At 31.9% G+C, this 17,553-nt stretch overlaps 1 protein-coding gene across 1 annotated transcript; it reads right to left on the reverse strand.

Annotated features, from left to right (window-relative positions):
* Window positions 1–1,297: 1,297 nt before the first annotated feature.
* Window positions 1,298–2,077, reverse strand: LOC139860441 (uncharacterized). Its single transcript, XM_071849200.1, has one exon. It carries the CDS (start codon window positions 2,075–2,077, stop codon window positions 1,298–1,300), a length of 780 nt encoding a protein of 259 aa, XP_071705301.1.
* Between the last annotated feature and the right edge of the window lie 15,476 nt (window positions 2,078–17,553).

A 17,553-nucleotide genomic window follows, 5' to 3' on the forward strand; every position in this document is an offset into this window, starting at 1 on the left:
CTTAGGTTCATTCATATTCGTATTCATATTCATTTAAGTTCATCCATCTCTATCATGATACGGGTGGATCGTGATGAATATCCAATCAATCGTGTGCCCATTATCATCCCTGCCATACTTAACTTTTATGGGATTGAGTTTTGTTGTCGTATTAAATGTTATCATTTAAATAAGTTTATAACTATGATGATTTTCAATTATTAATTTAAAGGATGAGTTGATGATGTCATATTTACTTCTTTTTCAAATCAAAAATTTTAAAATTAATTTGAATTAACTATTAATTTGTAATAAATTTAATTAGCACTTTTTATATATATATAAAACTTATACTTTTTATATAGCAAATAGATGCAACAGATCTATTATTTTAGAAACCGATTGGAAAGCATAAGAATATGAAAAAGGCTTCAATTATTCAAAAGATCTATGTTTTTAATAGGAAACCGATTGAAAAGCATATGGAATTTATCTTAGATTCTAAAAAACATAGTGTTACCGAACACGAGGTCCACATATTCATGTAATTCATATAATAAAACATAAACATTCCATATCATAAACAAGGGGTGTACATATTCACGTTGAGAACGACATATTCATGCAGCACCGTTTTAAAATCGGTTATCGGTACCAATGGTAAATACCGAAATAACGGGTGTCGAACCGAAATATAAGTCGATACTGCATAAATAAAATGGTTGGTATTTGATTCCTGTAATTGTACAAATTCAAGTATTTTCGATTTTGCTACAGTATGGTACCATATACCAATCTCATCCCTATACGAGAGTAACAAAATTAAGTTTATATCACAAGATCTAAGAAATTTTTATTTTGAGAGAAAACGCGAAGATCGGACAAAATCACACATTTCAAACGCGTTATAATTGCAACATCGTTTTCCGATGTTTACTTTGAATGAAAACGCGAATATCGGACAAACCTAGTTAATATAAACAAAATGATTACAAAATAAGATAAAAACTAGTACGTAACTATTCAATCCTTAAATCCTAGTTAGCTGCATAAATAAAATTTGGCTCTCCGTGATATATGTGTGTCGATTTGTTTTCAATCACTAACAAAAAAAAAAATTATCATAAATAGTTATATATATATATATATATATATATTTTTTTTTTTGGAAAAGCAAAAAATATATTAACACCACAAAATGATACAAACTGTACATCAGGAAGGGATGGCTGCGAATAACAGCAGGCCACCTGAAGGAATAGAACAAACTCAAAAAGACATTCGCATATTGCTAACTAACAAGTTGTTAAAATAACAATTATGAAACAAACACTATAGGATTGTGAAACCAATTATGCCAATCAATATCCTTTGCCTTGCATCTTTTGGCAATCCACTCATATGTCTTCACTTGAATCTCACATAGCGCAACTGGCGGAGACCAACACTTGTTATTAAAAACTTTTTGATTTCTATTCCGCCAAATAAGATAACCAGAAACCCAAATAACCGCTTGCCAAATCATGGAGCCAAGATCTGACATTGTGATACTCGAAGTTCCCCAGAATAACTCAATAATACTTAACGATGATGATAGATTTATTCCCCACCAATCAAAAACTTTGCACCAAACATCAAAAGCAAATTTACAAAACATAAGTGCATGATCCACCGACTCCACATCGTCATTGCAAAGGGGGTAACGAGTGGAGTGAAGGTCGATACCACGATGATCCAACTCCGTTAGTGACGGTAATCTCTTTTTCCTAGCTCTCCAAACGAAAACTTCAACTTTTTTAGGCACTAGATTATTGCGCAAAGTTTCAAGGACATTAGTACCTGCACTCAAGAGTTTATCATCAATAATTACCGAAAGATTTTTAACCGCAAACACTCCATTATTAGCCAAACTCCATTTCCACGAGTCGACATCAGTGGGCTTGAGACAAACCGAAGAGATCAGCATGTTCAGCTCCTCTAATTCCCCAATAGCTCGTCCCATTGGAGATCTCGACCAACCCCAGTTCCCTACACTTTTTTCGCCATCCCACGTAATTCTGTCACATACAGTAGCATCCATGTTGCTCTCTAACCGCATCAGCCTTCCAAATCTGCATTTTAGTGGCTCCGAACCCAGCCACGTATCACTCCAGAAAGATGTATTCGCACCATTATCGAGTTTTCTTACGAAGGAATTCCTGAAAGATAGACCGACCGAATCAATGTGACTGATGTGTGCGAAGGGTAGTACGAAATAGATTATATTTTACTACGAAATACTATTAAATACGATGCAATTTACACAAGTTATTTATTTATTTATAGAATGGATATACCTAAACTTTGCTACAACACTTATAGGCAGTGTACCTAATCGTAGAGTAGTGTAGTTTTTAGTAAGTCCGGTTCGTTCCACAGGGATACAGCTAAGTTTAACGCTATATTTTTATTAACTATATTTGTGTATATATATATATATATATATATATATATATATATATATATATATATATATATATATATATATATATATATATATATATATATATATATATAATTATAAAAGGGGGGTTTTACCGTTTAATGACCGGTTTGTCGATTTTAAGTCCTAATGCAAAATATTAAATATAACTTAATTTAAAGCGTAAAGTAAATGACGATAAATAAAAGTACGATAATTAAAAGTGCAATAATTTAAAGTACGATAAATAAAATGTCAGTAAATAAAAATGCGATGAGATATAAAATAAAGGAATTATGGTTATTTAAACTTCCGTAATCATGATGTTTGGAGTGTTGATTTTAGTTTATTACCAAGGGTTAATTGTCCTTTGTCCTGGATTATTTGATATGTCCATCTGGTTTTGTCCATAATAGTGCATCGGTCATAATTATAAAGTGCGAGAGTGTTCGCCAAATTAACCTTATACCCGAAGTCAAATATTCCAACTAATTGGGGATTTAAACCGTAATAAGGTCTTAATACATTGTTACTGATTACACCAGGTTATCGACTGCGTGCAATCCAAGGTTTTAATACTTTTATTAACAATTACACCAATTACCCTTGAATGTAATCCACCCCTATTTTAATGAGTCCATTGACTATTAATCCATCCCCGTGTCCGGTCAAATGAACAATTATCAGTATTTATAAATATCCCGTCCACTGTACCCAGTCAAGCGTATGTAGTTATATATAAATACGTCAAGTTGTAATCTCTATATTAAATTAACAAGATATCATTTAGTTAATTAAATATAAAGCCCATTAATAGCCCATAGTCCAATTTCCACAAGTGTCGGTCTTTTGTTCAAACCTCAATTATGGTCCAAAGCCCAATAACCCAGTCTTAATATTTAGTCCAACATCACGATTACTTCGGCTTAAATAAGCATAATAATAACTTAGCTACGAGACATTAATTTAAAAAGGCTGAACATAACTTACAATGAGTATTAATCGCGTAGTGTTACACGGACAAAATTTCGACTTACAAACCTTAAAACATTCACTACAATAACCTTATTATTATTAACTTAAATTAAAATTAAAATTAAAATATAAATATAAATATATTCTGAGAGAGAGTGAGAGATATATTGATATGGTGTACATAATTCGCAGAATTCGTTGCCTTTTTATAGCACCTGACCAGACTTTGGGTGCCATGCGATCGCATGGGTTATAGGCTTCCTGGCCATGCGATCGCATGGCCAGCTGGGACAGCTCACATTGCTTTGTCTTCTTGTTTTGCCGACACATTTAAATATAATATATATAATTTTATATAATTATATATATATTATATTATATTCATGTGCATAGTTGACTTGTAATTTTAGGTCCGTTGACTTGCGCGTTGATAGTTGGTTCATGTCTCGGTTTCGGATTTTCGAACGTCCTTTCGTATGATTTAATATCTTGTATTTTGCGTTCCGCGGCTTGTACTCTTGTAATTTTTAGACGTTTCTCATCAATAAATTGAACCACTTGGATTGTATCTTGTACATTTGAGCTTTTTGGTCATTTGCGTCTTCAAATCGTCGAATCTGTCTTTTGTCTTCACCTTTTATTATTTAAACGAATATCACTTGTAAATAGAACATTTGCAACTAAAAGCTTGTCTTTCTGGAAGGATAATGCTATGAAATATATGTTCGTTTTTAGCATTATCAAATATTCCCACACTTGAGCGTTGCTTGTCCTCAAGCAATATAAAACTTGAATATAACTTTAATAGAACCACTTCTTTATTCTTCACACTATATACATCAGTGATTTTAATACGGAGGTATGAACAATGATAGTAACGTTGTGGTTTACAGTCCCACATGACTATGAAAATTTAGATCCTTTAAGGAAATTGGATCTTTATGAAAATATTTGATCTTTTGAAAATTCAAGCTAGATTTTATCCTAGACAAGTTTTTCGGAATAACCCTTCACCGGTGTTTGCAAAATGTTTTTGTGGGTTTCAGATTTGAAAATTTTAGCTCAAAACTTATGGTTTTGTGTCACCCACTTGCTAACCTTGTATTAGGAAAGCAACACGTCCAGTTTACTTGTTCCGTATATTACCTTTCGGTAAACTACCGTCCGGTTGTAAAGGAAAGCGTTAAACAAGCAACTGTTGAGGCAATGTCTAATGACATGCAGATAATCATGGTCCACAACGTGTCGGATGCAATTACTATTCTTTGTAGGAGCAATAGCTGTCACACCCCCAAATAGGGTCTGGGGTATTTGTGACTAATTATATCAAATCAAAGTTGTATAAACGAGAACGACTCTATATGAGACGTTTTATTGAGTTTTGTAGCGGAAGATAAATAGATTACATTGTATATAGAGAATTAAATGTCTTTAATTGATATGATATGTAATGAAGACTCCAAGCATAGCAAGCAATCATCATCAAAGCAGCAGATATACAGTGGAAGCAATATTTAAGTACCTGAGAATAAACATGCTTTAAAAAGTCAACACGAGGTTGAGTGAGTTCATAGGTTTATCATAAATCAATAGTTCAGTATAGCATTAGACCACAAGATTTAAGTTTAAAGTTGATTGATACCAATATATCAATCGAAAGAGTTGCTGTTTGTAATATCGAGACTAAACAAAAGTTACCCCGTGACACCTTGTACTGTCAGTATCGTTGAATCATTATTATGTATCCAAAGACCAACGGTCAAATGGACAGAGACATCACTCTCAGTAGCGCTACTCACAATAACTAAGCTTGCATCTTATACCTCAGCAATTAACGATATTACGGTAGGGATTTAGCATGACAAAGCACGTATATAGCATAAAAGTTTGAGTACTTGTGTCTAACGTGTAAAACAGTTATAAAAATAGTGCATGTATTCTCAGCCCAAAAATATAGATAAAAAGGGAGCAATGAACTCACGATACGATACGATAGTTTGTAGCAAATATGCATATGACGGTATTGAAACAAGTGCAGAGTTGTCCTCGGATTCACGAACCTATATCATTTGTATATTCATTAACACATATAATCGAAATCGAACAAACATATATTTTATTGTTAGTGATATAGATTTTGTATTAATAATTTATATATATTTTATTATTTAATTAAATGTATTTATTTTGTATATTTAAAAATACATAAGAAATTTTATATAGTTAAGTTATGTATTTTAAATATATTTTTATATGTATATTATTTGTTTGTTAAAACAGTAGTTATAATAATACTAAGACAATATTAGTAAAAATAATAATAATGATAGTATAAATTTTAATATTAATGATTTATATATTAATGATAGTTTTATTAATAAATCCTATAATTTTAATTCTAATAATAATACTTGTAGTTTTTAAATGAAAAATTTAATAACAATGATAATGAAAATAATCATTTTGATAATAATACTTCACATTTAATAATAATAATAATTATAAAAATCTTATTACTAATGATAATTTTAATAACAATACTTAAAAAAAAATATTAATACTAAGATTAATGAAAATAATAATAACTTTTATTATTTTCATAATCATAATAATAATATTAATAATAATAATAATAATAATAATAATAATAATAATAATAATAATAATAATAATAATAATAATAATAATAATTAATTATAAGAATACTAGCAATAATAATACTAATATCTAGTAATAGCATTAACAAATATAATAGTAATAATAATAATATAATAATAATAATATTATGAAGACTACCTTTAAAAGCCCTTTCAAAAAAATATGCCATGGACGGGACTCAAACCCGTGACCTCTTGAAACCCGTCAACACTCTCAAACCATCCCTCTGCTTACACTTTTCTGATTTAAACACCAACTAATTTTATTTTAACCCGTTTTCTGTCTCTTCCTTTATCTTCTTCTTCGTTTTTTTTATTCAACCAAAATCAAATAACAACTGCGTATTACTTATTCTGAATTAGGACAAGGATTTGGAACAGAGTAAACGAAATGGTGGTATGGGATTAACAAAAACGAAAAATAAAAAAAAATAAAAAAAATTTGCTGCTTCTGTTTCTGCAGTTCACGAAAAAGAAAGATAAAAAAATTATGATTTTGCTTTTTAGATCGTTATGGATAAATGTTATAACACAAGTTATGTTTAAAAACACTCCTAGAATCTATCGGAATCGTCAATTTAACCGTAAACATCAATATGACTTTGAATTTTAGGATGAACAAATCCGTTGACTTTTTGAAAACTAACTTTGACTTGAAAATTAAGAATCGATAAAACTAATTGGAAGCTAAACTTTTGCAGTTAGTTTACTTAGAGGATTCCTAACAACATGACATTTAAGGATTTTGAAAAACAATACGAATTTGAGGTTTTGGAATTTTGACTCAAGAATAGAGATATCGAACTGTTTTTCTATTTTTTTTTTAATTTTCGAATTGCAGCTGCAGTGGTTTTAAACTGATAATGGCAATGGAGGATGACTTAGATGATCGATTATAAAAATTAAATGTGGGTGTCGACTCCTAAATCCATCAAACAGAAATATATAAAATAAAATAAATCAGATAAAATAAATAAATAAAAAAAGAAAGCAGATACGATAAAAAATTAAAAGGCAGATTGAATAAAAAATGGAAACCAGATGTGTATCACGATAAAAAAAAATAAAAATAAAAAATAGATAGTGTTATGACCTAATTAGGTATCTATCTGTTTCATTATTTACTTAATATTAATAATAAATAAATATTAATAATAATAATAATAATAATAATAATTATATTATTAATAATAATAATACTTTTAATATTATTAATAATGAGAATAATATGATAATTAATAATAATAAATAATAATAAGTATAACAATAATAATAATAATAATAGTAATAATAATAATATAAATTATGTTAATATTATTAATAATCATATTAATCATAATAATAACAAATGATAAATGATAATAATAATAATTTTGATAATATTAATATTAATAATATTAATATTAATATTAATAATAATAATAATAATAATAATGATATTTCATTATTTTAAATACTAATGTTAAGTATTAATACTAATACTAATAATATTAATAATATAATAGTAATTATATTAATGATAATTAATAATAATAATAATTATAATACTTGATAATAATAATAATGATTGTATATGGTGTATATATACACACACATATATTTACATATCTTTTTATAACCTGTTATTCGTGAATCGTCGGAAACACTCGAAGTTTAGTTTAAATTTAATCGAAAATTTTCCGGGTTATCACAGTACCTACCCGTTAAAAGAAATTTCGTCCTGAAAGTTAGTTGTTGTCATCAGTTGGCGTCGTTTGTAAGCAGGTGAGGATATTTTTGTTTTATTTGTCTTCACGTTCCCAGGTATGCTCGGGGCCTTGCGTGAATTCCAACAGATAGAATATTGTTTTGTTTCGAGCGTTTAAATCTTACGATCCATTAATTCTACGAAGTGCATTTTATTATTAATGCGGAGGTTATATAAAGGATTTAACAAGAGTGTCATTGATTAGGTTTTCTCAGAAAGAGATGATGACGCTATACAAGCATTTCAATACACATGAAATGGGGTATGAATAATAGTGAGCTTATTTAAAACTTGAGCGTTTATGCCACAATATTAGGGTACACAAAATAGAGAGGAGTTCATGAAAATCATAATCATGAAATTTGATAGAGATCGTCATTTTTTACAACAAGAATGATGAATATGAGTTGAAAAAATAGAGTTTTATCAACATTGGGTAATATGGATGAAATGATTCGATTACAAGAAGAGTATAAACGAAGCTATCATAAAAGATTGAAATGAGGAAATTGAATGTTCGCTTTAACTTTTGATATGGTTAAAGTTGATTTTTAGAATTCAAGGGATTTAAAGAAATCTTCGAAATCTTTATAAGATTTGATTCTCCGGTAATTAAGGAAATTAGGATTTTCTTTGATTAAATGCGGTGAATTGCCTTGATTACTGTGTCTAGAATTTTGCTATAAATTAGCTTCTTCCGTTTCATTATCTTCACCACTTCTATACTTTCTTTCTCGATTCATACTTTTAAATATTGTGAAAATGCTCCATCCAGTTCTTATCCTGGATATTTTTCTGACTATCGTTTCAGTCATTCTTCTTTTTCATTTACCACCAGATGAATTTGTTTTCTTCTACTATTACCTTGGGGTTATAGTATTTTTAATTCTCCCGTGTCTTTATGTCGCTATACGCATTGATATACATGGTTTGTAATTTCTGTGCTGTTACCGGGCTTTATATTTTCCCTTATATGTCGGAGCTCTATGTTCTTGTTTTCTCTTCTCGACTTTAAGTAAAGCGAGTAATGGTCCAGAATTCGTAGGTATGGAGTTTCGAATGATCATAATATACAAAGTAGAAAGGAAAGGTAATAGCACGATTTGATTTGTCAAATTACCAGAATATCCGGAAAAGACCGAATCATCAAGAAATATATTTTCTTGATATGTTTAGAGGTTAAATAGAATGTAAGAGTCATGTAATGAAATGTCCCGTTCATATTGATTATAAACGTTCCATATTAATTGATTTCATTGCGAGGTTTTGACCTCTATATGAGACGTTTTTCAAAGACTGCATTCATTTTTAAAACAACCATAACCTTTATTTTATCAATAAAGGTTTTAAAAGCATTACGTAGATTATCAAATAATGATAATCTAAAATATACTGTTTACACATGACCATTACATAATGGTTTACAATAGAAATATATTACATCGACATATGTTTCTTGAATGCAGTTTTTACACAATATCATACAAACATGGACTCCAAATCTTGTCCTTATTTTTGTATGCAACAGCGGAAGCTCTTAGTATTCACCTGAGAATAAACATGCTTTAAACGTCAACAAAAATGTTGGTGAGTTATAGGTTTAACCTATATATATCAAATCGTAACAATAGACCACAAGATTTCATATTTCAATACACATCCCATACATAGAGATAAAAATCATTCATATGGTGAACACCTGGTAACCGACATTAACAAGATGCATATATAAGAATATCCCCATCATTCCGGAACACCCTTCGGATATGATATAAATTTCAAAGTACTAAAGCATCCGGTACTTTGGATGGGGTTTGTTAGGCCCAATAGATCTATCTTTAGGATTCGCGTCAATTAGGGTGTATGTTCCCTAATTCTTAGATTACCAGACTTAATAAAAAAGGGCATATTCGATTTCGATAATTCAACCATAGAATGTAGTTTCACGTACTTGTGTCTATTTTGTAAATCATTTATAAAACCTGCATGTATTCTCATCCCAAAAATATTAGATTTTAAAAGTGAGACTATAACTCACTTTCACAGATATTTCTTTCCTCGGAAATAAGACTTGGCCACGGATCGATTCACGAACCTATACAAATATGTACATATATATCAAAGTATGATCAAAATATAATTACAACCATTTTTATTATGTTTTAAAGATTTGAGTGTATTAAGTCAGCTGTCCTCGTTAATAACCTACAACTAGTTGTCCACAGTTAGATGTACAGAAATAAATCGATATATATATATTATCTTGAATCAATCCACGACCCAGTGTATACACGTCTCAGGCTAGATCACAACTCAAAGTATATATATATTTGGAATCAACCACAACCCTGTATAGCTAACTCCAACATTACTGCATATAGAGTGTCTATGGTTGTTCCAAATAATATATATACATGGGTCGATATGATATGTCAAAATATTTGCATACGTGTCTATGGTATCCCAAGATTACATAATATATTAGAATACATGTATAATACAATATAAGTTAGCTAGGATATGATTTGTATAGATTTGTTAAACATTTTCCGTAGCTAAAAAGATCAAAAATATCCAATATTGTTTTACCCATAACTTCTTCATTTTAAATCCGTTTTGAGTGAATCAAATTGATATGGTTTCATACTGAACTCTAATTTAAGAATCCAAATAGAAAAAGTATAGGTTTATAGTCAGAAATTTAAGTTACATGTCAATTACTAAAGAGGTAGTCATTTCCGTCGAAAGAACGACATCTTGATGACCATTTTGAAAAACATACTTTCACTTTGAGTTTAACCAAGATTTTTGGATATAGTTTCATGTTCATATGAAAAATCATTTTCCCAGAAGAACAACTTTTAAATCAAATTTTATCATAGTTTTTAATTATCCAAACCAAAACAGCCCCCGGTTTCACTATGACGGCGTATATCCGATTTTATGGTGTTCATTGTGTTTCCAGGTTTTAAATCATTAAGTTAGCATATCATATAGATATAGAACATGTGTTTAGTTGATTTTAAAAGTCAAGTTAGAAGGAATAACTTTTGTTTGCGAACAAGTTTAGAATTAACTAAATTATGTTCTAGTGATTACAAGTTTAAACCTTCGAATAAGATAGCTTTATATGTATGAATCGAATGATGTTATGAACATCATTACTACCTCAAGTTTTCTGGATAAAACTACTTGAAATGAGAAAAATGGATCTAGCTTCAAAGGATCCTTGGATGGCTTGAAAGTTCTTGAAGCAGAATCATGACACGAAAACAGTTCAAGTAAGATTTTCACTCGAAATAAGATTGTTATAGTTGTAGAAATTGAATCAAAGTTTGAATATGAATATTACCTTGAATTAGAAATATAACCTACTGTAAATAACAAAGGTTCCTTGATCTTAGATGATTACTTGGAATGGATTAGAAAGCTTGGAAGTAGACTTGCAAACTTGGAGGTATTCTGGATTTTTATGAAACTATACTTATGGAATTTATGAAGAACACTTAGAACTTGAAGATGGAACTTGAGAGAGATCAATTAGATGAATAATATTGAAGAATGAAAGTGTTTGTAGGTATTTTTTTTCGTTGGTATATGGATTAGATATAAAGGATATGTAATTTTGTTTTCATGTAAATAAGTCATGAATGATTACTAATATTTTTGTAATTTTATGAGATATTTCATGCTAGTTGCCAAATGATGGTTCCCACAAGTGTTAGGTGACTCACATGGGCTGCTAAGAGCTGATCATTGGAGTGTATATAACAATAGTACATACATCTAAAAGCTGTGTATTGTACGAGTACAAATACGGGTGCGTACGAGTAGAATTGTTGATGAAACTGAACGAGGATGTAATTGTAAGCATTTTTGTTAAGTAGAAGTACTTTGATATGTGTCTTGAAGTCTTTCAAAAGTGTAAGAATACATATCAAAACACAACATGTATATACATTCTAATGGAGTCGTTAAGTCTTCGTTAGTCGTTACATGTAAGTGTTGTTTTGAAACCTTTAAGTTAACGATCTCAATTAATGTTGTTAACCCAATGTTTATTATATCAAATGAGATGTTAAATTATTATGTTATCATGATATTATGATGTATGAATATCTCTTAATATGATATATACATTAAAATATCGTTACAACGATAATCGTTACATATAAGTCTCGTTTCGTAATTCTTGAGTTAGTAGTCTTGTTTTTACATATGTAGTTCATTGTTAACACACTTAATGATATATTTAAATATCATTTTATCATGTTAAATATAGTGTATCAATATCTAAATATGATACATATGTATTTAGTTGACGTTATCATAACGATAATCGTTATATATATCATTTCGAGTTTCTTAACTTAGCAATCTCATTTCTTATGTATATCACACATTGTTAATATACTTAGTGAGATACTTACTCATCATAATCTCATGTCAACCATATATATATGTCTATATATACCACAACATGTAGTTTTTACAAATTTGTAACGTTCGTGAATCGCCGGTCAACTTGGGTGATCAATTGTCTATATGAAACTTATTTCATTTAATCAAGTCTTAACAAGTTTGATAATACGTTGGAAATATTTAGTCATGTAAATATCAATCTCAATTAATATATATAAACATGGAAAAGTTTGGGTCACTACTTATTTCATTTAATCAAGTCTTAACAAGTGTGATCTTCTTTAGCAAAACATTTCTTCAAATTCGAGACATGGAAAGTGTTATGTATAGCCGCGAGTTGTTGAGGTAGCTCCAGTTGGTAAGCTACTGGTCCGACACGATCTATAATCTTGAATGGTCCAATGTACCTTGGATTTAGTTTCCCCCGTTTACCAAATCGAACAACACCTTTCCAAGGTGAAACCTTAAGCATGACCATTTCTCCAATTTCAAACTCTATATCTTTTCTTTTACTGTCCGCGTAGCTCTTTTGTCGACTCTGGGCAGTTTTCAATCGTTGTTGAATTTGGATGATTTTCTCGGTAGTTTCTTGTATTATCTCCGGACCCGTAATCTGTCTATCCCCCACTTCATTCCAACAAATCGGAGACCTGCATTTTCTACCATAAAGTGCCTCAAACGGCGCCATCTCAATACTAGAATGATAACTGTTGTTGTAGGAAAATTCTGCTAATGGTAGGTGTCGATCCCAACTATTTTCGAAATCAATAACACATGCTCGTAGCATGTCTTCAAGCGTTTGTATCTTCCTTTTGCTCTGCCCATCAGTTTGTGGATGATAGGCAGTACTCATATCTAGACGAGTCCCCAATGCTTGTTGCAACGTCTGCCAGAACCTTGAAACAAATCTACCATCCCTATCAGAGATAATAGAGACGGGTATTCCATGTCTGGAGACAACCTCCTTCAAATACAATCGCGCCAACTTTTCCATTTTGTCATCTTCTCTCATTGGCAGAAAGTGTGCTGACTTGGTGAGACGATCAACTATTACCCAAATAGTATCATAACCACTTGCTGTCCTTGGCAATTTAGTAATAAAATCCATGGTAATGTTTTCCCATTTCCATTTCGGGATTTCAGGTTGTTGTAGTAGACCTGATGGTTTCTGATGTTCAGCTTTGACCTTAGAACACGTCAAATATTCTCCTACATATTTAGCAATATCGGCGTTCATACCCGGTCACCAAAAGTGTTTCTTGAGATCTTTATACATCTTCCCCGCTCCGGGATGTATTGAATATCTGGTTTTATGTGCTTCCTTAAGTACCATTTCTCCCACATCTCCAAACCTTGGTACCCAAATTCTATCAGCCCTATATCGAGTTCCGTCTTCTCGAATATTAAGATGTTTCTCTAATCCTTTGGGTATCTCATTCTTCAACTTTCCTTCTTTTACAACCCCCTGTTGCGCCTCCTTTATTTGAGTAGTAAGGTTAGTACGAATAATTATATTCATAGCTTTTACCCGTATAGGTTCTCTCTCCTTTCTACTCAAAGCGTCAGCTACCACATTCGCCTTTCCCGGGTGGTATCGAATCTCAAAATCATAATCATTCAACAGTTCAATCCACCTGCGTTATCTCATATTCAGTTGCTTCTGATTAAATATATGTTGGAGACTTTTGTAGTCGGTATATATAATACTTTTGACCCCATATAAATAATGCCTCCAAGTCTTTAATGCAAAAACAACAGCACCCAATTCCAAATCGTGAGTCGTATAATTTTGCTCGTGAATCTTCAATTGTCTAGACGCATAAGCAATCATCTTCGTTCGTTGCATTAATACACAACCGAGACCATGCTTTGATGCGTCACAATAAATCACAAAATCATCATTCCCTTCAGGCAATGACAATATAGGTGCCGTAGTTAGCTTTTTCTTCAATAACTGAAACGCCTTCTCTTGTTCATCCTTCCATTCAAATTTATTCCCTTTATGCGTTAATGCAGTCAAGAGTTTTGCTATTTTGGAGAAATCTTGGATGAATCTTCTGTAGTAACCAGCCAATCCTAAAAATTGACGTATATGCTTCGGAGTTTTTGGGGTTTCACACTTTTCAATGGTTTCGATCTCTGCCGGGTCTACCTGGATACCTTCATTGTTCACTATGTGACCGAGGAATTGAACTTCTTCCAACCAAAATTCATACTTTGAAAACTTAGCGTACAGTTTTTCTTTCCTCAATACTTCTAGCACTTTTCTCAAATGTTCTTCGTGCTTTTGATCATTCTTTGAGTAAATAAGTATGTCATCGATGAAAACAATGATAAACTTGTCAAGATATGGCCCACACACTCGGTTCATAAGGTCCATGAACACAGTTGGTGCGTTAGTCAATCCAAACGGCATAACCATAAACTCGTAATGACCATAACGCGTCCTAAAAGCAGTTTTTGGAATATCATCCTCCTTTACTCGCATTTGATGATATCCAGAACGTAAATCAATTTTCAAATAAACCGACGAGCCTTGTAGTTGATCAAATAAGTCGTCAATTCTCAGCAGTGGATAACGTTTTTTGATGGTAAGTTTATTCAACTCTCTGTAGTCAATACACAACCTAAATGTACCATCCTTCTTCTTGACAAACAAAACAGTAGCTCCCCATGGTGATGTGCTTGGTCGAATGAAACCACGTTCTAATAGTTCTAGCAGTTGGCTTTGCAGTTCTTTCATCTCACTGGGTGCGAGTCTGTAAGGAGCACGAGCTATTGGTGCAGCTCTTGGTACAAGATCTATTTGAAATTCAACAGATCTATGTGGAGGTAGTCCCGGTAATTCTTTCGGAAATACACCGGGAAATTCTTTTGCGACGGGAACATCATTGATGCTCTTTTCTTCAGTTTGTACTTTCTCGACGTGTGCTAGAATAGCATAGCAACCTTTTCTTATTAGTGTTTTTGTGCCTTCAAATTACTAATAAGATGTAGCTTCGTGTTGCTCTTTTCTCCGTACACCATTAAGGGTTCTCCTTCTTCTCGTACAATGCGAATTGCATTTTTGTAACATACGATCTCTGCTTTCATCTCCTTCAGCCAGTCCATGCCAACTATTACATCAAAACTCCCTAACTCTACTGGTATCAAATCAATCTTAAATATTTCGCTACCCAGTTTAATTTCTCGATTCAGGCATATATAATCTGTTGAAATTAATTTACCGTTTGCTAATTCGAGTAAAAATTTACTATCTAACGGCATCAATGGACAACTTAATTTAGCACAAAAATCTCTACTCATATAGCTTCTATCCGCACCCGAATCAAATAAAACGTAAGCAGATTTATTGTCAATAAGAAACGTACCCGTAACAAGTTCCGGGTCTTCCTGTGCCTCTGCCGCATTAATATTGAAAACTCTTCTGCGGCCTTGTCCATTCGTGTTCTCCTGGTTCGGGAAATTTCTAATAATGTGGTCCTGTTTTTCACATTTATAACAAACTACATTGGCATAACTTGCTCTGACACTACTTGCTCCGCCATTACTCGTTCTAACACCATTTGTTCCTTTCGTTCTGTTAACCCCTGGTCTGTAGACCTCACACTTCGCCGCGCTATGACCATTTCTTTTACACTTGTTGCAAAATTTGGTGCAGAACCCTAAGTGATACTTTTCACACCTTTGGCATAGCTGCTTCTGATTGTTGTTGTTGTTGTTGTTGCGGTTGTTATTGTTGTTGGAATGATTGTTGTAGTAGTTGTTGTTGTTGTTGTTTTTGTTGTTGTGCCGTTTGTTGTAGTTGCGATTGATGTTGCGATTGTTGGGATAGTTGTTGTTGTATTGGTGACTCTTATCACCGTTTTCCTCCCACTTTCTTTTGACTAGCTTCACGCTGGCCTCTTCAGCCGCCTGTTCTTTAATTCTTCCCTCAATCAGGTTCACTAGTTTGTGAGCCATTCTACATGCCTTTTGTATGGAGGCAGGATCGTGTGAACTTATATCTTCTTGGATTCTCTCGGGTAACCCTTTCACAAACGCGTCGATCTTCTCTTCCTCATCTTCGAACGCTCTCGGACACAATAGGCACAATTTTGTGAATCGTCTTTCATACGAAGTAATATCGAATCCCTGTGTTCGTAACCTCTAAGTTCTGACTTGAGCTTATTAACCTCGGTTCTGGGATGGTACTTCTCATTCATCAAGTGCTTGAATGCTGACCACGGTAGCGCGTAAGCAGCATCTTGTCCCACTTGCTCTAGATAGGTATTCCACCATGTTAACGCAATACCTGTGAAGGTATGTGTAGCGTACTTCACTTTGTCTCCTTCAGCACACTTACTTATGGCAAACACCGATTCAACTTTCTCAGTCCACCGTTTCAATCTGATTGGTCCTTCGGTCCCATCAAATTCTGAAGGTTTGCAGGCAGTGAATTCCTTGTAGGAGCATTGATGTCGTACGAGGTGTATATGAAATAGCTTATATTTTTACTAGGAAATACTATTAAATACGTGAAATACTATATATTTTTGATACGAAAAGCGATATAAATTACACAAGTTTTAATTATTTATTTACAAATGAGATATACCTAAACCTTGCTACAACACTATATGCAGTGTACCTAATCGTAGAGTAGTATAGTTTTTAGTAAGTCCGGTTCGTTCCACAGGGAGCGGGCTTATTGCACACTATATTTTTAAACAACTATATTTGTACAAAATATATATAATTATATATAATAATATATAAAAGGGGGTTTTACCGTTTAATGACCGGTTTGTCGATTTATATTTTAAGCGAAGCGTATAGTAAATGACGATATTTAAATAACAATATAAAATAAATAACAATAATTAAAATGACAAAAAGTACGAGGAAATATGAAATAAAATATATTATGGTGCGATAATTAGAAGTGCAATTAAATATGAAAATACAGGAATTATGCTTATTTAAACTTCCGTAATCATGATGTTTGACGTGTTGATTTTAGTTTATTCCCATGGGTTAATTGTTCTTTGTCCTAGATTATTTAATATGTCCATACGGATTTTTCCATAATAGTCCATCAGTCATAAATATAAAGAGCGAAAGCCTTCGTCAAATTATTCTTATTCCCGAAGTCAAATATTCCAACTAATTGGGGATTCGAATTGTAACAAGGTTTTAATACTTTGTTTAATGAATACACCAGGTTATCGACTGCGTGTAAACCAAGGTTTTACTACTTTGTTAACAATTACACCAATTACCCTTGAATGTAATTCACCCCTGTTTCAACAAGTCTACTAACTATTAATCCA

Source organism: Rutidosis leptorrhynchoides, chromosome 7, assembly GCF_046630445.1.
Source record: "Rutidosis leptorrhynchoides isolate AG116_Rl617_1_P2 chromosome 7, CSIRO_AGI_Rlap_v1, whole genome shotgun sequence".
Lineage (NCBI taxonomy): Eukaryota > Viridiplantae > Streptophyta > Magnoliopsida > Asterales > Asteraceae > Rutidosis > Rutidosis leptorrhynchoides.